Source organism: Lepisosteus platostomus, chromosome 17 (assembly GCF_059453375.1).
Source record: "Lepisosteus platostomus isolate fLepPlt1 chromosome 17, fLepPlt1.hap1, whole genome shotgun sequence".
Lineage (NCBI taxonomy): Eukaryota > Metazoa > Chordata > Actinopteri > Semionotiformes > Lepisosteidae > Lepisosteus > Lepisosteus platostomus.
Window position 1 is genome coordinate 10,509,282 of NC_142627.1, and position 21,045 is coordinate 10,530,326.

Here is a 21,045-nt window from a genome sequence, read left to right on the forward strand (position 1 = left end):
CGCCGGCTGCACAACACCCGGAGAACGGCTGTAACCTTCCTTCTCCAGATTAAGGAAACCAGGGTTTTGTGTTGGCAGCTGCACATGTGGAATGAGCCATTATGTTCTCTGTGAGGAAATTGGATGCAGATGGTGCTGGTTGCTTAAACTGCTGTGAATTAAGATTTTTAGTGTTGGACTGACTCTGCCTGCCTCCTATGCCTGTAATGACACTAGCAAAAAAAAAGATTATTTGTTAGCACTAAGTATTATCAAAGTATTGCCTTGTTAGAAGCTGACCTTCTGTAGTGCAGAAGGGGTTACAGCATGGTATGGTCGTGACTTCCATTAAACAATAGTGCACTTCGACCCGAAGTCTTTAGATCAACAGGGTGGGAAACAGAAGCTGAAAGCCTCCCTTATATTGAAGCTAGGTGTCGTGTGCTGACTGAGGAAAGGTGGGACTTCAGAAGGTTTTTCAAAAGATGTTGTGGAGTCTACAATAAAGACAGACCTTTACGTTAAGCAAAACTGATTTGGAATTGGACATGTTCCGAAAGAATTTTATAGTTTTTGTTTTTGTTTCTGTAATATCAATAGGTGATCAGTCTAGCGCAATATTGCAAACACAGGAGGAGACATCTTTCAAAAATTTGCAGATCTTGAATATTCAGAATTGTTGATAGATTTTTTTAAATGCGACTGTTTCTTGATTTTTTTGTGTCTTTAAAGCAATTTAATTTGATACAAGCAAAAGCACTTACTTGTACATGTAATATCATAATATGGTTCATCATTTCAGGAAAAAAAATCCCATCACTTATTATCATGTGATCCAAACGATTATGGACCTCAGCTCTTGTGTATAAGAGGGTGGCACTGTACTTTTTAAAGGTGGAGACATGGGGACGGAGTGTGTTTTTGTAAAGTCCAGTCTTGTGTGCACTTCCAGCTGCCCCGGAGTGGGTGACAAAGCCCGTGGACAGCAACCTGGAGGAAGGAAAGCCTGGGTTCCTGCACTGCCACACTAGGGCCACACCTGAGCCCCAGGTCACCTGGTTCCGGAACAACAATGAGATCCACTTTGAGGTGAGGGACTGGGGGAAAGTGTGCTCACTCATGCACACACAAAGCTCTCCCTGCAGCGGGCCAAATCTGTGCATCCTGAAGACAAACTATACCAATGAGCCCAGCTGCTGAATGCCTTTCTTGCTGCACTGAAGTTGGAAAGGACGGCGCAAATATTTTCCTGCCTTGCTTGAATAATGGTGCTCTCTATAGCCGTGGGCAAGTGACTGTCAGCAAAGAAGAACTTGACAGTCTGCAGTCTGAATTAGTTCCTGTTTTAGTTCTGTTCATTCACAGCTCAAGTTGAAGAAAAATGTCAATCGTTTTGTGAATGATCTTAAGAATTCGCTTGTTACAAAATCAGTTTATTGAATGGAACAGCATGGAATATTTTTAGGATTAAGGCATAAAAAGCCTTTATTCAAATCCAAAGAATATTTTTTGCCAGCTCCTTATCCAAGATGTTTTTATTCTAGGATGGCCGTTTCACACTGTTTCCAAATGGGTCCCTGCGCATTAATAATGTGGAGGTGTATGATGGGACAGTTTATCGGTGTCAGGCCAGGACCGAGGCTGGATTTATCCTGGGTCAGGCTCGTGTGCACATCCTGGGTAAGGCTCTCCATTTCACTAAGATTTCCAGACAAAGTGAGACTTCAGAAGGAATGCTGTTGCAACCCCCTTTGAAATAAGCATTCATCTTATTTTGTGGCCCGAACCTTTAGAGGTTGTTACTGAACAACATTAATGAACAGCGCTAAGGTTTGTTAAAAACATTAATAAACTTTGGAAAGATTTCTACTTCCATGTTGGTTCATTAAATCTTTTTTTAATGGCTTTGAACGATGAAGATGTGTGGTTGCAACCAGACATGTTAACTGGCGTGGAGGGGTATCCCCTTCATTTTCTCTGCGTTATATTAAGGTACCAAAGAGTAATTTTAATTATCAACCAACCTGCATTGAATGTGCATAAATGAATGATCCAAGATATGAATTGTGATCTTAAAATCCCCTTCAGATTCCACAAGTGGTCAATTTAGGTTGTAAGGTCTCTTGCCACTCTCCAAGATGGATAGCTTGTACTATGTTTTGCACTTGTACATTTTGTGCTCTGTACTTAATGGCTGCCCCTCTCTCTTCTCCTCTCATACCATCATGGTTGTGTTTCAGAAAAACTGAAGTTCACCCCTCCTCCCCAGCCAGTGCAGTGCATGGAGCTGGATAAAGAGATCAGTGTGCAGTGCTCAGCAAAGGGCCGAGAGCCCCCCACCATCCAGTGGATTAAAGCAGGTCAGTGATTCTGCAGGGGCTCAAAAGAGCCCTCCACACCACCTCTCACCTTCCTGCAGGCTGAGGGCTCCCGAGCAAGAGTGAAGTTTGCAAGCGCGAGGAGGCCGTGGGGCAGATCGAGCTCCTCCGGTTCACTCCATTTATATTAGGTTAAAGCAGTAACTGCAGAAGATCTCTGCACACCACATGTGCGGACTAAGCTACTCAAATTTTAAAAATCCAACCTTGCATTTCAGTGTTAGGAGTCCATACTGCTTCACTCAAGTCACAAACCAGTCAGTCGGCTTCAATAATGACTGCTTGAAGCCTTTCGTAAGACTCCTGTTTTGGCCCAGCTTTGATAGTGTGTGTTCTTGTGCTCCAGTGTGGTGGTGGTGATGCAGACCTGTTTGTTCATCCTTCAGATGGCAGCAGCATCCCCTCCAGTGCGAAGCAGAGGAGCGGGACGCTCCACTTCCTCAAAGTATCTCGAAGTGATGCTGGCAACTACACCTGCATTGCCTCCAACAGCCTGCAGGGGGAGATCCGTGCTGTGGTGCATCTCAATGTGGCAGGTAAGGTAGTCCTCCCATGCAGGTGGGGCCGATCTTCTGCAGGCAAAAAGTCATGAAAGTATAGCCCAGTGAATCAGAGAGCTACAAACTTCTGCATATTTAGAATGTAGTGAATATTAATTTGGAAGGCAAGACCAACCTGTTGCTTGGTCTTGTACACAGTGTTTGCATTCATAATTGGGTGCCAGCTGTTTCAGGTTTGCTTCCCTTCAGAATTAGAAGCTCATTCGTTACTTTCCACACTGCTGACTGGGCAAGCAAATACTCCTATCATTCTATTTTTAATACTTATGATTAGTAATTTTTGTGTGTGTTGAAAGAGAGACCTTCCCCACAAAACACCCACCTGACCTAGTTGATTTCTTCTTTTACTCTGCCTGGCCTTTGCCTCAGTGTTCATACTCTTCAAGCTGGAGCCTGAGAATACCACAGTGTACCAGGGTCACACCGCCATACTGCACTGCCAGGCCACTGGAGACCCTGAGCCCTACATACAGTGGATGATCAAGGACAAGATCCTGGACTCCAGCAAAAGCAGGTTTGATTCACACCAGAAAAAACACCCTCCATTTCATTTACTATATTGTGTATAATCTCCATTGTTTTTGCCTGTGTCTTGTTTTATTGTATGGATGTCATTACACCATAGTCTAAACTGTAGTCTTAATTACTTACACTTTCTGGACACTCCACTCAAAGCGCTTTACAGGTAATGGGGACTCCCCTCCACCACCAGTGTGCAGCCCCACCTGGATGATGTGATGGCAGCCATAGTGCGCCAGTACGCTCGCCACACACCAGCTCTCAGTGGGGAAGAGAACAACGTAATGAAGTCAGTTCATAGATGGGGATTATTAGGAGGCCATGACTGATAAGGGCCAATGGGAAATTTGGCCAGGATACCGGGGTTAAACTCCTACTCTTTTTGAGAAACGCCCTGGTATTTTTAATGACCACAGAAAGTCAGGACCTCGGTTTTACATCTCATCCGAAGGATGGCGCCTGTTTACAGTATAGTGTCCCCATCACTGTATTGGGGCATTAGGTCCCAAATAGACAGCAGAGTGAGGACCCCCCTGCTGGCCCCACTAACACCGCTTCCAGCAGAAACCTTACTTTTTCCCAGCAGGCCTCCCATCAAGGTATTGATCAGGCCCACACCTGCTGAGCTTCAGTGGGCTGCCAGTTGTGAGCTGCAGGGTGATATGGCTGCTGGCTGAAATCTTTCCTCACATGACACGCAAGGGACTTGCCATGCTAAACAAATACCGAAGAGGAGAAAACACATCAGTCTTGAGCACAAACAAGATCAGAGGGTTGTGGGTTCAGATCCTGGGAGAGCACACTGCTCTCCAAAATAGGAAATTTGGCCAGGATGCCTGGGTAACACCCCTACACGTCTTGAGAAATGCCCACAGAGTCAGGACCTTGGTTTTATGTCTCATCCAAAGGAGGGTGCCTTTGTACAGTATATGTCTCCATCACTATACTGGGGCATTAGGACCCACACAGACCACAGGGTGAGCGCCCCCCTACTGGCTCCTCTGCTACCTCTTCCAGCAGCATCCTTGGCTTTCCCAGGAGGTCTCCCATCCAGGTATTGACCAGGCTCACACCTGCTGAGCTTCAGTGAACTGCCAGTTGAGTTGCAGGGTGATATGGCTACTAGCTATGTTGCAGTCTTGACAGGCTCATCTGTTCTCTTGTTCGTTCAGACCTTTTTTGTGTGACCTGCTGTTGTATACTCATGCAGGATGAGAACTAAGGCACTAGAGCCCTATACGGTCTTTGGCAGAGAAATGAAAAATTATACTGATCAGTAATGTGCAGTGGAGTTAAGCCTTCTCTGGCATTTACCATAGAAATGTAATCAGAATAACTTTAATTGTCTTTGTTTTCTAATATAAATGTTGTATACAGCTTGTTTTTTTTCATCTTAAGAGTTAAATGCTTATTTGTTCAGCCTTGTAAATCTACTCACTTGGATGCCTGGTTAATGGTGGCTGGCTATTTTCCTATTATTTCTTTAATTACTGTTAGAGAGTGAGCTCTTTACTTGTTTTGTTTCAGTGAAATGCCTTTGGTCACGCAAACCCCTCAGAGTGCTGCAGGCAGTAGAATTATGTCTTGTAAAGGGGGAAAAGGTTAGCCATCAAGGCTAATAGGATCTGGGGTTAAATGATTTGGCATGTGGTCTTCCCGAGGTTCCTAAGAAATTGAGTTTTTGTGTTTGGACACAGTTGCTTCAGAATCATATTTCTCTTGATTAACATAATTTCATGGCCATTAACTAGAAATATTTAATTTGGAAGCAGTGTTGTACCCTGAGATCTGGGTTAATGGATGTCGTACATATTTAAGGCTTCCTCTACAATGTCCGTTTTTGTAAAAGATTTCTAAAGGTCCATATATGTGGATACTCTGGCAGCATGAATGACTTTCACAACCCTGTAAACAAATACGTTCTAAATTTCACATTGGCCAGTGTGCAGCTAGAGACTAAATCGTCCATGTAGTTGCAGACTTCTTATGAAAGGTTTGCCTTCGCAATAGGTCAAGGAATGCCTGTAAAAGCTTTAAAACAGAACCAGTAGGGTCCTTCGTGCTCTTTGCTAGTTAGTAATTTTTGGCCTCTTTCTTCTTTGTCTCCCAGATTTCAGAAGATGCCAAATGGCTCCTTGATCATCAGGGATGTGACCACAGAGGACACAGGGAAATACACTTGCATAGCTGGAAACAGCTGTAACATCAGATCAAGCGGAGCTCAGCTCTACGTTGTAGGTAAGAGGATGCAGATCATTACGGTGAATGAGCTTTCTGTCATGGAATCCTACAGGGTTTTAGATTATATTTGCCCAGTTAATGTTGCTTGACAATTTTATCCACCAGCCCAAAATTCAATAAAAAACCATAAGCAATGAATTGTCCCATATTTGTATGTATGATTAAATAGAAATGTTGTCTAGCCCCTGTAAGCATCTGTTTACATGCTTTTTATCTATAACATCAGTGTTTCAAGATCTTTAATGACCATGTAGACAGGACATTGAATTAAATGTCTCATCTGAAGGAAAGCACCTCCTCCTGGTCACTATTCTGGGCCAGTGGTCTTGGAAACGGATTCAGGGGAAGGAGTGCCCCCTACTGGTCAATCAAAAAAAAACATTTTTTTCATGGAGATCTTGTGCTACTGACCATGTCCAGTCTTGTTTAGTTTCTGTGATCTGACATCAGTCTATAAACCTGGTGATGCTGCTAGACTGAATTCATCCACATTCCTGCTTATTTCCCTCTTATAGGAAGGATAAACTAAGTACACAGATAGAAGAAAGGGTATTCTGTCTGATGTGCTATTCAGTTGTGGGGATTATGTAATTGCTGCCAGTTGGAGTGCAGAGACATAGGTTTCCAAAGATTGTACAGGATCTAACAGATTACTAAAGTGTCTTTATTCAGCAGGCATCTAAGGCCAAGGGCCAGCAAGTACCTATTGTATCTTGACAAGAAACAGCCTCAGCTCTGAAAATAAGTCACAAGGATGGAGGGAGTAATTGAATCAAGCTGCTGTAAATGGCTTATATTCAATTATGAAAGTTATAAATAAAAAGGGTAACTTTTAGTCCATAACTTTAAGGTGACCATTTATTTAACATCTGTGCAGTAACTTAATCTTGATTGATTTAATGCAGTAGATAGTTTAATGCAATAAACACTTTCTGTAAGATTTAATTGACTTCTTTGTGAGTTGCCTTTCATCTAAATTAGGTTATAAACAAGGTTTAGTATTGCTTGTGTCCATCTGTAAAAGAATGCTTGTGATAAAGTGTTACTTTATAGAAAAGTAGGAGAAGGATATGTTCAACGGTTATAATTAGGGGCTTTGTCCACAGGTGTTCATTCGATAATATTCACTTAAGAGGTGGTACAACTGTCCGCATTGTATCTCTGCTATAACCGTGATGCTAGTATTGTCACTTAAATGTGGGCCATGAGTTAGTGAGCTGTGCAATAGTTTGTGTTTGATAGGCTGGCCAGCAAGGATAAAGTTTGCTTTTTTTCTCTGAATGACAGAGTAAAGACGGAGGTGAGGCAGTGATTAGGCTCTGAAGAAATTCAATCTTTTGCAGAAAAGCCCATGACGAAGGTGGGGGAGGAGGATGAGAAGGCCCCCTACAAGATGATCCAGACCATCGGGCTGTCTGTGGGGGCGGCAGTGGCCTACATCATCATCGTCCTGGGCCTGATGTTCTACTGTAAGAAGCGCCGCAACGCCAAGCGGCTGCAGAAGAGCGCCGAGGGAGAGGAGCCCGAGATGGAGTGTCTGAACGGTGAGAGTCTGAGTGGGGCGCCGCTCATCCCGGTCCCGGAGAGAAGCTGCAATGCTCGTCCCCAAGCCGGGAATAACTCCCGGAAAGTGCTGGAAATGTTTCATGTCCCGGAAGATCCGAGGGAAGACCAGGGCAGGATTCTATTAATATTAACACAGTGACAGAGGAATACTGTGGCTACTATTTGCGAAACAACCGGTAAAAGCATTGGTTTTACATTGCGTTTAACTTGAAACAAGAACATACGGATTTTCTAAAGCTCTTGATTGAAATGCATTGTTTTTTCAAAGTAAAAACAAACTGTCAGGGTTAAAAAAACTAGTATTAAACTTTACAGCCTACAGCATCCTTGAATTCTCATTTTTATTTCTAGGTTAACACCTAGAAAAAGAATTTAGCGCTAGTTGAAGGCTAAATTTTAAACTGTTGAAGTAGTTGTTTCTAGTTACATACAGCTATTAGATTGGATTGTTGGCATTGTACATCCAGCATTACAAAACCACACAAACTCCCATTTCTTGACCCCTGACTTAAAAAAGGAGTGCTACTGTACCTCATTAGTGGGAGGGCTTTCTGTGGTATTGCAAGAAGCAAAGAGGCATAATTGTGTTTTTAAACGTTTTAACCCCGATCTGGTGTGGAAAAGAGGTCTAACATGTAACCACTGTAAGGCTGACCACGTCCATGGCTGTGTAGGGCCTTGTACTGACATGCCACTGGAGAGTATACCATTTTACAGATGCTTTTTTTACATGCAAATTATCCACATATAGTAGGTATTTGTTTCTGCATTAACTGTGCTAATTTCGAAAGATCGAAGCTATGTATTTCAAATGGGAAGTGTGTGAACAATCAAAGATCTGCCAAAAGGTGATCTTTGTTGCTGTGAAGATTGAGAATACTGTGACCCAATAATTTTGTTCTGGTTATAGCATCTCTATTAATATTTTTGATATTAATTGGTAATTAACAACCCCATAAACCCTGATATTCTTGTGTCTAAGTACCCAGCTGAATCCACAGATAGTTGCTCATATATTTGTTTCACTCTGCATCTCTTCCGATTACAGAAGGAAGTTTTTTCCTGAAAGTACTGTTTTTAGTTTACTCTCCCCATGCTGTTTTTTTCTGGAATTGTTTAAAAAGGAAGTTGATGAGCTATTTACGTCAGAAATAATGTTCCTTGCTGTAGGCGGCGCTGTGCAACAGAACGGACAGACGACCGCAGAGATCCAGGAGGAGGTCGCGCTGACGAACGTGGGCACCACCTCCTCGGCCAGCAAGAGGCACAGCTCCAGCGACAAGCTGCACTTCCCCCGCGGCAACCTGCAGCCCATCACCACCCTGGGTAACCCAGCGCTCCTGGCGCTGCCGATACATTCCCCAGAGCACTTATTGACCCTGCTGCTCTACCTTGAACCTTTCAAAATAAAAGAAGCAGCAGAGTCCTTCACAAGCCATGGAAATGTGGTTCCAAGTAGGACGAGTGCTTACAACGCACAGCTGCAATAAGCTACATGTAGGAGCCCAATCTAGACAGCCGGTGCTCTTCCTGGCAGACGTGCAAGCGGAGTTTTGGTTTGACAGAGGTTGGCTTTGGACTTCTCCATCTCTCCGAGGTGGCAGAGTTGACTGACGCCCAGCGTTGTGGTGTTGTTCGCGTGTCAGGAAAGGGCGAGTTCGGGGAGGTGTTCCTGGCCAAGGCGAAGGGGCTGGAGGAGGAAGAGGCCGAGACCGTGGTCCTGGTGAAGAGCCTGCAGACCCGCGACGAGCAGCTGCAGCTGGACTTCCGCCGCGAGTTCGAGATGTTCGGCAAGCTGAGCCACGCCAACGTGGTGCGCCTGCTGGGGCTGTGCCGGGAGGCCGAGCCGCACTACATGATCCTGGAATACGTGGACCTGGTAAGTCCGCTCTCCTGCTCCGCCTGGGCCCCTTTCCCAGTGGCTTACTGAACAACTTCCATGGATTCACACACGCTTCAGAGGTACATGCTAACAAACAGGTAAAGGCTCATTCCGTGCTGAAAGGTAAAGAAAAGAAACGACGTTTCGGTTGTGGAGCCGCCTTCTTCAGACTTCAGAGTTACAAAACTTCAGCCTTTACCTGTTCCCTTGCAGCCTAAACAATGCTGACATACCTACGTACATGAACATACTAATGTATCTATACTATTTATTTATCATATTCTGTAAAATATACAGTATAGAATGTATTACTTTAAGATATAGTTGTTTAATAAGTGCTTGTGCTCCACTTGGACCTTCAGAAGGCTGTGGAGGGTTTTCTTTTTCATTTCCTTACTGTACATCTCATAACCTGCCCTTCTGCGTGTAAGCAAACAGTTTTTTTTTTCTTTTAATCTGAAAGGTGCTTGTTCTCTTTGAGCCAGGTTAATCTGATTCACAGCCACATCTGAAGAGAAAAATCAATCTCCCAGCACTGTTTAACTTACAGCCTTGCTTCATTTTCTTTTAGTTTATTAATCTATTAATGACCCAGAACATAGAGCTTGGAATTAAGTTGATTGTGTTTTTACAGTGGTGTGTGGGAGACTCTGAACAGCCCTGTATAACCATGGATTGTTGTTTCAGGGGGATCTGAAACAGTTTCTGAAGATTTCCAAGAGTAAAGATGAGAAAATCAAACCACAGCCGATCAGCACTAAGCAGAAAGTGAGTACAGTCAGTCTGCTGTCTGCTGGGCGTCTGAGACGCTGAGTTCACCAACAGCAGGGAGATGTTTCACAGGGTTTTCATGAGACTTCTTAAACCACCTTTAATCCTTCAAATAAGACTGTCGTTTATACTTCTTTGGAAGAAACAAGTTTTTTTTTTGCCACGAATTAATCGGGAGAAGTTGAACTAGTTTTCCAAACAGCCTCATCCATTAACACACTGTATTTCATGCTTATTCTTGCAGAATATATCTTAAATGCTTTGGATTGGTAGCAAAACATGGACACAACTTCAATGTGATATTAAACCTTTTTTATATTTCGTTACAATGCAATGTCTTTATGCTGAGTTGACAGAACCCTCCAGCACCTGGTTCTGCTTTTGCACACACTATACGCACAAGACAGCTGATGTTCTCATTCATTCCTGTTCTGCAAGGTGTCAATCTGCGCTCAGGTGGCGCTGGGGATGGAGCACCTGTCTAACCACCGGTTTGTCCACAAAGACCTGGCAGCCCGCAACTGCCTCATCAGTGCCCAGCGGCAGGTCAAAGTGTCAGCGCTCAGCCTCAGCAAGGATGTCTACAACAGGTATGTCCGGCCGCTGTCCCCCTCGCCATGGAGACAGCTGGGTGGGAGGGGCTGGGGTTGTGTGGGAGGTGTCTGAGTTGCTATAGAGACAGCTGAGTGGGAGGGGCTGGACTGTGTGGGAGGGGCTGGGGCTGTGAGAGGTCTTTCCCAGTCTTGTACCCTGTAGGTCTCGGACCGAGCACTACTTCCATCTGCTTCACATGTAGCTGTTTTTGATTAACCTGTTTTAGTTTGTTGAAATGTTTGGAGGCCTAAACGAGACATGTGGGATTAAATTTTATCTGTAATTCCCAGTTAATATTGGGACTTTTTAATGATTTGGTTTGTGTAGTGATTTAGAATTAGTGAAAAGATTTAAATCTATAGCAAGTCTATTAGCCAGTCTAACATTGATTTAAGATTTATTCGAGCTTTCAGCTGCAGATTTGTTGCGTTCTAGCTGTGTAATTTAGTACCTGCTGCCACCTAGCGGCCATGTGAGCTAATGGCACTTGCCTGTGTGCAGTGGGTGGTCATCAGGTGGTGCGGTCTTTCCTCACATCTCTCTCTCCTGCAGTGAGTACTACCACTTCCGCCAGGCCTGGATCCCGCTGCGCTGGCTGCCAGCAGAGTCCGTGTTTGAAGACGATTTCTCCACCAAGTCGGACGTGTGGTCTTTTGGGGTGCTGATGTGGGAGGTTTTCACACATGGAGAGCTGCCTTATAGCAAGCTCAGTGATGATGAGGTGCTGGCAGGTGAGTGTGAGCTCATTCCCTTTCCCCCAGGCCTCGGCTATAAGACAGCTGGTGCTGCTAGATCGCAAACTGGCATCAGACATATAAATTAAGACTGAGGGCTTTATATTATTATTATTATTATTATTATTATTATTATTACTACATTTTGGGCAGTGTGGTGGTGCAGAGGTTAACATTGCTGCCTCAGAGCACTGGGGCCCTGGGTTCAATTCCTGTGGCTCTATCTGCGTGGGGTTTGTATGTTCTTCCCTGTGTTCACATGGGTTTCCGTGTGCTCTGGATGCCTACCAGTCCAAAGACATGCTATTAGGTTAATTGGGTTCTGGGATAATTGGTCCTGGTTTGAGTGTGTGCATGTGCATTTGTCCAGTGATGGACTGGCGTCCCGTCCAGGGTGTACCCTGTCTTGCGCCTGTTTCTTACTGGGATAGTCTCCAGCTCCCCCACGACCCATCAAGGGATAAAGATAATAGATGGGTGAAAAGAAGTCAGAAAGTAGATGGATGGATTTCCATTTCGAATGCGGTGGCCGGTCGATACCGGAGGTCTCTGTGTTCCCTCTCCTCATGCTTCTCGCTGGCGCTCGCAGGTCTGCAGAGTGGGAAGATGAAGCTGCCGGCGCCGGAGGGCTGCCCCTCCAAAGCCTACAAGCTGATGGTGCGGTGCTGGGCCCCCAGCCTCAAGGACCGCCCGTCCTTCAGCGAGATCTCCAACGCGCTGGCCGAGCTCCCCGCGGACAGCAAGGTCTGAGAGCGGCCCGCCCTGTCCCCCGCGGCGCGCGGAAGACACAGACTCCTGGCTGGAGACCCCAGGGGCTTCAGAGTCCTGCGCGATATTTCAGATTTATTTGTAAAAAAAAAAAAAAAGACTTGATATTTAGATTGAGTTAAGAGAGGAGGGGGACGGTTGCCTTAATCTCAGCGACTCTGTTGAGCCCTGTGCCTGAAAGGCCTTTTTAAATCCGTGTGCATCGGGGGTCCATTCCCACAGCACAAGAGACTCCTGCCCCTCGATGCACATGCCTCCGAGAGCTACCTCTGCAAACCACGCCACGGGCTCCCCCACACCTCCGCTTCGCACCGCAAGCAGGCCAAGGAGCAGCGCCCACACTTGGAGAGAGCGTGGAGCTGTACCGTCACCCAGGAGTAGACTTGTCTGGACTGACTTCTGTAGTTTACAACACGACGAGAGGCGAGTGCAGGAGAGCAAGGGCGAGGACGCTCGCGATGGGGCTGCTGTCTGTTACAGGAGTCTGGTCCTCTTCTTCTCCAAGTGAAGACAGAAAGGGAAACCAGACCAGAGATGAATATGGAGAACTGGCAAGGGCTGGGGGCAGAGATGTGCGTGTTGGGTGGGGGTATTTTGTGTTGATAATCCTGCAGTGTTCTAATAGGGATCTTTCCTTCTGAAGGGGATGTTATATGTGAACCTACCCCAGCCACCCCCTGCCTCCTCCAGTGTCATTTCATTTGCGAACACTGCTCTGTATTCACCATTTATCCGCACCCCGGCTGTCTGCAGCTTGCCGCCTCGTTCTCTCGTCTCGTCTTCGCCAGAGGACCAGCCCGCCTATACAGACACACATCCTGTACATAGTGTAGAAACCGTGCGCTAACCACACTAAAGTGTTTCGCTTTTGTATTCTAGAAGGATATGCGGGAACCTGTTTATTTATTCCGAAGGTTCTTTTTTTATCTTTTTTTTCACAGCGGTACTTTTTAATTTTTTTTATACGGTTGTGTATGTATTAGGCATTTTAATAATACATATCAGTGTACAAACTATATCTTAAGATATTATCCAGTTTTTAAAAGACAGTGGAGGGAGGATGATGTGTCTGTAGCTCATACATGTCATTACATAAGACTTAAAAAGTGCCTGATATATGAAGGATTTTTGGCAGATTTTTCAGTATCTTATAAAATGCAAAGGTCTCCTTTTGTAACGTTTTGGATTTTTTTATATGTTAAGGTTTTTGTTTGGTTTTCTGTTATAATGTGCAAAATATTGACATACGTAGCAGTTATTTTATCTCAATGCTAGGCCCTTACACCTAGTTCTCCTTTAATCTGCTTGTGCAAATGATTCCAGTAGCCATGATTTATACTTGCTGCTCTCAATAAAGAATCACTTTTTTAACTGTTGCATTGTGTATTATGGCTGAATGGTAGGGTTTTTGCTTCTCCTTGTAAAGGTGGAAATGTGTGGTATGACAGACTTTTTTTCAACCACTAGATGGCTCTCCACCACCAGCCCAATCTGTTTATGACGTCCATTATTGAAGGGAAGATCATGAGTGCCACAAAACAATATCAGTTCAAGTTAAACTACTTGGATCATTTTGTCGTTAATGTTTCACATAGGCTTAGCTAAGTACAAGAGGGTACATTAATCACAAAACTAGTTACAGCTTCATCTGAAGTTGTGAAGTTGAACAGGAAAATCTATCCTGTTCCTGCAGACAGATCTCAGTAAGCATTTATCCCAGGAATTGGCAAAAAACACTAAACCTTCCAGCCAATTCACATTATGGATCTTTGAGAAGCAGCCCTTTGTTAAACAAATGGTAAAGAGAGGTATATACAGAAAAGGGGGCTTCCATCCTAACCAGTTTTTTTGTAGTTTCAAAGGCCATGTTACCAGCTCACTGCTGCTGCCTGTGGAATCTGGTTGCAGTTCCATCAAGGGTAGGCTTGAAAGACTGGTTCTCCAGGGCTTTCTGAACTAAAGGTTACACTCCATTACACACCTCCTGGATTTGTTTTTGAGCATGGAGACGTGTTGAATAAGGATTTCAGCTACCAACCCAAAATGATTTATTTTCATGTTTTTAGTTTTGAAAATTCCCTCTTCTGTTGCTGGATGGCTGAATGTGTTCACTTCTATTTACAAACTGGGGAAGAAAGCATATCCATATGTACATTGTGGATACCAGCCTTTATTTGTCTCAGTGAATGGAATCTGGTAAGCAAAGGCCATAGTTCCTGCCAATTATGTTTTGCTATTCAGTGTTGTGCAGAAAAACCTGCTAAAAGTTAGAAAGGTGGAGAAACATCTGAATATTCTGGTTTTTGTGTAACCAGAGAGTTAACTTTTAAGAGGTCGCACTATGGATTCTGTTTATCGCCATGTCTTGGACCAGAAAGAGCTATTGTCAGCCTGCAAGAGACCTGAATACCCTGTACACTTTTTCCATAGCCTCTACAGAGAAGATTAGAAGAGGACATTACCTGTTCTCATGCTCATCCTGCCTGCCTCCTTCCTCTTCCTGTGGAAGTCTCTTCCCCCAGTGCTAACCATTGCACATGAATTATTGGAATGGGTCAATATTGTCAATTCTATTAGACCACATATCACTAAGCAGGAGGGAAGAGGGAGCTGTTAGTTTTACGGTCTGTACACCCCATATTTGTCAATACAGAACACTTACCGCCCTTGATAAGGTTCCATTGTATTGTGCTTTCAAAAAATGAAAGGGAAAATTCAACTTTAGTGCAATAGAGACACACACTCAGTATATATTAGTCAGTCCTGGGTTTTTGAGTATTCACCAAACACCTCCACAATATCAATAAGATGAAAATGCAACTGTTTTTTTAGAATATCTTCCAAAAGTGTTCCTGCCCTTAATAAAGTGTGACTAGAAGTTAATCTATCAAAAATTCTAACTAATGTTTGACATTTCTGAAATAAAATAATTTATTACTTGATATATCAATGGCTTATTTTAGAATGACAACTTCCTAAAATGCATCATAGTCAAACGTATTCAGTCTGTAGATTTTAAAACTAAACGGTACAAATGTAATCCTCTGTTTGTGGTCATCTAGCAGTTACACAAGGCCTCAGAAAGTTTTCTCCTTTTCTCCCTATCTGTAGATGGCTCTGTACTTGAGCTTCAATCAAAATTGAAAAACCTTTGGGTTATATTCGATTCTGGCTTAACATTCGACCCACATGTGCAGCATACTGTCAAAACATCTTTTTTTCACCTTCGAAATATCGCTAGACTACACCCTATGCTATCATTAACTGTGGCTGAAAAGCTGATCAACACATTTGTATTCTCTCAAATTGACTACTGTAATGCTCTACTCGCTGGGGTATCTAAATCTACTCTGAACAAACTGCAGTATGTCCAAAATTCAGCAGCCAGAATCCTGACCAGGTCTAGTGCAAGTGTTCCCATTACTCCTATCCTGGAGTCCTTGCACTGGCTTCCGGTCAAATTCCGTGTAGACTTTAAAATCCTCATGCTCTCCTATAAGGCTCTGCATGGCTTGGCACCTCAGTACCCGTCTGAACTATTATCGCCCTACTCCCCACCTCACAACCTTTGTTCTTCTAAATCTGCTCTCCTTTCTGTCCCTCAAGCCCATCTACATTGTATGGGTGACAGGGCCTTCTCCTGTTGTGCCCCCAAGCTCTGGAACTCTCTGCCCAAGGATATCAGAGAGTCACCTCCTCTAAACTCCTTCAAATCCAGACTCAAAACCCTCTTCTTCAGAAAAGCCTTTACTTAACTGGTTCCATTCTTCACCCCTCTGCTCTTAGTACCACCATCCACGGTCTCCTCTATATACTGGAATTGTGTTTTATCTTGTCTATTCTTCTTATTTATTCTTGTTCTCATTCTGTAAAGCGCTTTGAGAAGCCACGTTTAAAGGAGCTATATAAAATAAAGTTTATTATTATTATAATTATTATTATAACTCCACTGAGCCTGGTCTCTGCTGGCACAGGGGATCTCCCATGACAGTTAGGTCGCACCTGTAAGAGGTGTTAATCCTGTAGGTGGCGCTCTTCCCTCTTGACAGTCATTTGCAGACCAGTGCCCTGTTATTGTAACCAGGAACACCATGCTGTAGGAGGTCCTGAAAACTTGGCCATGTAACAGCTGCATCACCCTTTTCATAAGAGAAGGGGTTTCAACCCCGGTGAACCTACTACATTTAGTTCTGGGCATGGGGAGACTACGCTATCTAAAGCTTCGACCTGACCCGCTGAAGCAATTTCTCCTTTCTCCAGGCAACCTGCCGTCTAGCGGGGCTGCTCTGCCTCGCTTCAGGCTCCTGTATGCAAAGCCCTGTGAGATCCTTGGAGATCAAAGTTGCCGTGTAAATGCAAGGAGGAACCGGAAAAGGTGGGTGAATTCAGAATCAATACAGCTCCGAATTAAGAAGCACATTCTTCTCTAGAAGGAGAGCTGGCTGAAAATAGAAGCAGAAAGACGAGCCTCGGCAGCTCTGTAGCCAGATGTAGGAAGATGGATTCGAAACCCCAGTATCGACAGGTGTGCATTGAAGGCTCATGGCATGGTAGCTACCCCTCGAGGAAGAGGATGTGAGACCTGCAGGTGCAGCCAGGCAAGTGGCTTGGGAGCCTCACTCCCACCCAGGACCAACTTTTCAAAAAGCAAACGGGTGCCTTCAGGACAGCGCCACTCGCCCGCGAGTTCACGAGCCTGGTGCCGGCGCCAGAGCTCCGGGCCCACGCGAGGAAAAGACGCGGATTTTCCAGATAACTGTCCGACTGCCGAGTCAAACGTGGACCGAATGGTGGAGAAGGATCTCGGGAGCAGCATCGCGGGCACGGGCACCTGAAACCAGTGGAGATCGCGTGCTCCCCCTTCTCTGAAGAAAAGAAAGGGATCTGTTTTGTCTGGGGTTGTAACTTCCCCTGGGCCTGGTGTTTTATTGAGAGCCGAGGGGCAAGGGGACCAGTAGGCCGGTATCTTACCAGTATATTGTAGCCCAGAAGTGGTGCGGTCAATCTGGAAGCTCAAGTTTTCCCACACAACACTCAAACAAATTAGGAGAAACTAAAAATCAGTGTCCTTGATTGGTTAGCACAGTTTCTAGTACAGGGGGTCTCAAACTCAATTAGGAGGCTCTAGTTTCTCCTGGTGCTTGTTCCACCCACCTGCTCGGTTACACAGCTGGTCTAATAATTTAATTAGCTGCCTAACTAACACATCTATCCCAGGCTCAGAGGGGATTTGTCGGTAACTGTACCTGTAATGAAGGAAAGTCTTGTTTAATCAACTGTTAAAGGCCTTGAGATAGATCCTTCATGTGCCTCATTTAGTTAATAATGAGGTTAATGGCTTAATTGAGTACGCGAGGCTGTCCTGGTGCCTGCTGGTCTTTGTGTGGGGCTCTCGTCTGGTGGGATGTGTGCTGGGAGCTGCTGGAGGAGCTGGAAAGTGTCTGCAGGAGGAGTGGTCAGACACCCCTCAGGAGAGGCTGGAGAGCCTATTAAACAGCAGCAGGAAGGGCCTCATTGAGGTAATCAAAACCAAATGGGGGTTCTGGTAACATAGCATCACTTTATTAGCCCTATACAATTTCTTGCATTAGGAATTCATCTTTTCACGTACCCCAGCTTGCTCTCCATGAGACACAGACAGGGAGAGAGAAGCCTGGGGTCAGAGCACTGGGTCAGCCATTGTAAAGCACCCCTGGAGCAGTTGGGGGTTAAGGGCCTTGCGCAGGGGCCCAATGGAGTAGGATTCCTCTGCCAGCTGTGGGATTTGAACCTTCCAGCCACAGGCGCAGATCCTTAGCAACAGAGCCACCACTCCGCCCAAGATTAAGTTAAGATACGGGTTAATATAAATGTGAACGTCGTTCATTTAGAAATATATGAGCTGTTTTTGGGATGTTCTCTTTATGTATACAGTATTCAAAGTCTTGCAAGTTTTTAATTCATTTCTAATGCACAATACTGAACAGACATCTGTTTTTTTTTAACTCAAATCATCTTCTAGTGGTATTTCGTCAGGGATGTAGGACACTGTATTTGTGTTATGCTGGGTGGAATACGAGTTGTCAGGGATAAGGTGTGACTTGAATTGAAGAAAGCTAGGGCCTGCGACGCTACTCTTCATGACCCGGAAGATGTTGGATTTTAAAGACCCATTAGTCTCTTCTACAAGGTGAAAGCCCAGTGCTACAGAGGCAGCATTCTGACAGTTGGAACCCTTGCTCACTCTCGCAAGTCAAAGGGTCTAGAATATTAAACGACATATTAGCTTGTATTAGGAGCTGTTAGTGTCGAATGTAATGTGCAATGCAGTATTTACTACCTGTAAGTGAAAAACTGTGTGCTATCACCATGCTAAGAGTACATTAATGACAATACCTCAATTGTTACTGAACATTGCAACGTTCAGTGGATTAATAATTAGTATTTGTTGAACTGGGATGTTATGTTTTCCGTTATGGGGGTAATGGGGGCAAGTGTTCTAGACCCCTACGCTAGCTTTCCTGGGCACCTTTAGTGTTAGTTGTGATGTTACTGTGATCCAGGTGATTGATTAATGTGCTTTAAAACCCTACCAGAAAAGGTAGTTGTACTTGATACTTTTCAAACTGTGTGCCAGGATGTCGGGTTCGATTGTGGCACCTTCTGGGGGGCATTTTTGTCCTGGCTCTCGCGGGGGGCTCAGGACGGTCAGGTTAGCTGGGCCTGTCTGCTGCCACCTGCCTCTCCAACCAGTGCTGGACATGGGACTCCACAGACGGCCCCTTTCAATTTAGTGCAATCTTAATCATTTGTTGCATAATTTGACTTTATTTGCTCGTTTCCTGTGCAGGGACACTGTGTTTGTATCAGTACCGTGTCTTCGCATGTTGCTGCCCTTTCCTCTTGTTGAAGTGCCACAGCGATACATGTGTTTAATGAAATAATGGGTCCCCTGTTCCTCAGCGATTTCCATGGTAACGGCCTACACACATGCCTACATCCACCCTAAGACTAATATGGAGGTGTCAGAAATGTAATATACATATCCAACTCTGAGGCGAGCGCAACAGGATTGTGGCTTTATAACAATGCCAATTAAACGCTAAGCTGACAGGAGCCCTCTGATTGCAGAGGGGAGATATTTTGTCTTGGGATCCCAGCATTGTTACTGACGCTCACACCTGGACTGTAGTGTTCAGAGCTGCAGAGGATGTTAGCTTGGGCGGCTTCTCCTGGATTAATGCTGTCTGAGGGGGAAGGAGTTGAAGGTGGTGGGGGGGCAAGGAAAGGCTCAATTCTGTAAAGAGTTTCTTTGTCATCGTTTTTTTAAAGGCCTGTTGTTTGTCCACGGTGACAATGGGGAGGGGTGTTGCCCACTGGGTGTGTGTGTGTAAGTGAGGTAAGGAGGTGGCTGTGTCTTTCTGTAAGAGTGGGAGCGAGCGGAGGAGGGGGTCTGTGAGGGAGACCCTCACTGCCACGTGGTTCCCGGCTCACCTGCACCTCCAGCCCTCTCTGAGCTGCACAGAGGAGCCGGCAGCTGTGCTCCGTCCCGGGCGGCACCTTAGACAGCTGAGCGCTCGCCACCGGCCTCCCTCCCTTTTCACAGCACCCAAGCGACTGGGGAGCACCTCACTCGTCCTTTTCAGGACTCCTCTCGTTCCTCTGGCACTGAGCCCTTCATCAGAATCATCACAGCACTTTTACTGGGGACAGACAAAGTATTTCTTTCCACATGCTGCACTAACCGGCTCTGCTTTTCTTTGTCCTAAAATTGGCTTATAATTCTTGTTATGTTCACGCATGAAGTGCACATTTCAGTGTCTAAAAGGCATCAGATACTAGGTGGCCTGTGATTTATACGGTACGGAGCGCCGCTTATATGAAGTGGTATATGCTCTCCCTCAGTTTGTGGGTTTCCTCCAGGTGCTCCGGTTTCCTCCCATAGTCCAAAAACGTACCAAAAGGTTCACTGGCATCTGGAGAAACTGGCCCTGGTGTGAGTGAGTGTGTGTTTGTGTCCTGTGTGCCTGTCCAGAGTTTGTCCAGCCTTGTGCCCACTCCTTGCCAGCGTAGACCCAGGCTGCCTTGTGACTCTGTGTTGGATGAAGCAATGTTGGTTAGCAAACAGATGGATTATATGAAGCATCTTGAGCCTTTTAATGTTTGTAAAATAACTTGACCTCTAGCATCACTTCCTTTCCTGGATTTTAACCGGATTGGGTAGGTGAACGGGTGTGCAAGACAAGAAGACGAGTTTACAGGCCAACCGCAGAGGAGCAGCAGAATCTTGGAGCCGGAGGGGCGACAGATATTTAAAGCTCCCCGAAACCATGTTGCTGAAGAGTAAAGGTTTTCCAGGCAAAGCAAGCTTTGAAGAAGCTCAGACATCACCGAAACCACAATCCTTTCGGCTGAAGAAAACTGCTCAACACCAAACACACTTCCCTATCAGCTGCAGAAATACCCAGCTATTGATGTTAACGCTGAAAACCTCTCAGCGCATTCTTGGCTGATCGTATCATGTAGTCCACAAATTTTAAAGAGCAGGGTTCTGCACGACAATAAATTACGATCAGGAACCAGCGCTTCCTGAAAGGCGAAAAGCAGCTCAAATCACAGTAACCTCACAGTTTAGACCTCTGTGAGACACTAGAACTCTGGGCTGTGTGGCAGGCCTGACCGTTTAGTGAACCTATTTTTTTTTCAGCACGTCCAGCACTGCGCAGATGGTTCCTGTGTGCTTTATCATCTTGCGGCGGCAGCAGAGCCAAGACTTCCAATCCACTGATCTACAAAGGATCATTACCACAGAAACAATGTACCCTCACCCAGACGCCAATCTGTTCCAAACCTGAGTTTATAGAAAAACTAGTCATGGATGACTCACCTACAGTAACCCTTGATCATGCTAAAGCTTTTGTGAAATGCTTCTCCTTGACATGCAAATTGGGCTTATTTTTATCCCACTCTGTCCTGTCGTGTTCTGATTTCAAGGGTTCTTCACTGTCCCTGCTCCTGCTCTGTCTTTAACCGGTGTCCTCTCCTTCCCCGGGGAAGGACGCTCATGGCGTCAG

The 21,045-nt window shown here is 45.1% G+C and overlaps 1 protein-coding gene across 1 annotated transcript in view; it reads left to right on the forward strand.

Moving 5' to 3' along the window:
• The window catches only part of ptk7b (protein tyrosine kinase 7b), an 85,339-nt gene extending 71,971 nt beyond the window's left edge, over nt 1–13,368 (forward strand). The window contains exons 8-20 of the mRNA XM_088610670.1: nt 932–1,068; nt 1,524–1,659; nt 2,220–2,339; nt 2,744–2,893; nt 3,287–3,431; nt 5,547–5,674; nt 7,021–7,221; nt 8,414–8,569; nt 8,890–9,122; nt 9,813–9,893; nt 10,335–10,486; nt 11,043–11,221; nt 11,814–13,368. Of these exons, the coding sequence (XP_088466796.1) occupies nt 932–1,068; nt 1,524–1,659; nt 2,220–2,339; nt 2,744–2,893; nt 3,287–3,431; nt 5,547–5,674; nt 7,021–7,221; nt 8,414–8,569; nt 8,890–9,122; nt 9,813–9,893; nt 10,335–10,486; nt 11,043–11,221; nt 11,814–11,974 (1,979 nt within the window). The 3' untranslated portion in view covers nt 11,975–13,368. The remainder of the gene's footprint in view (nt 1–931; nt 1,069–1,523; nt 1,660–2,219; nt 2,340–2,743; nt 2,894–3,286; nt 3,432–5,546; nt 5,675–7,020; nt 7,222–8,413; nt 8,570–8,889; nt 9,123–9,812; nt 9,894–10,334; nt 10,487–11,042; nt 11,222–11,813) is intronic.
• The last annotated feature ends 7,677 nt before the right edge of the window (nt 13,369–21,045 follow it).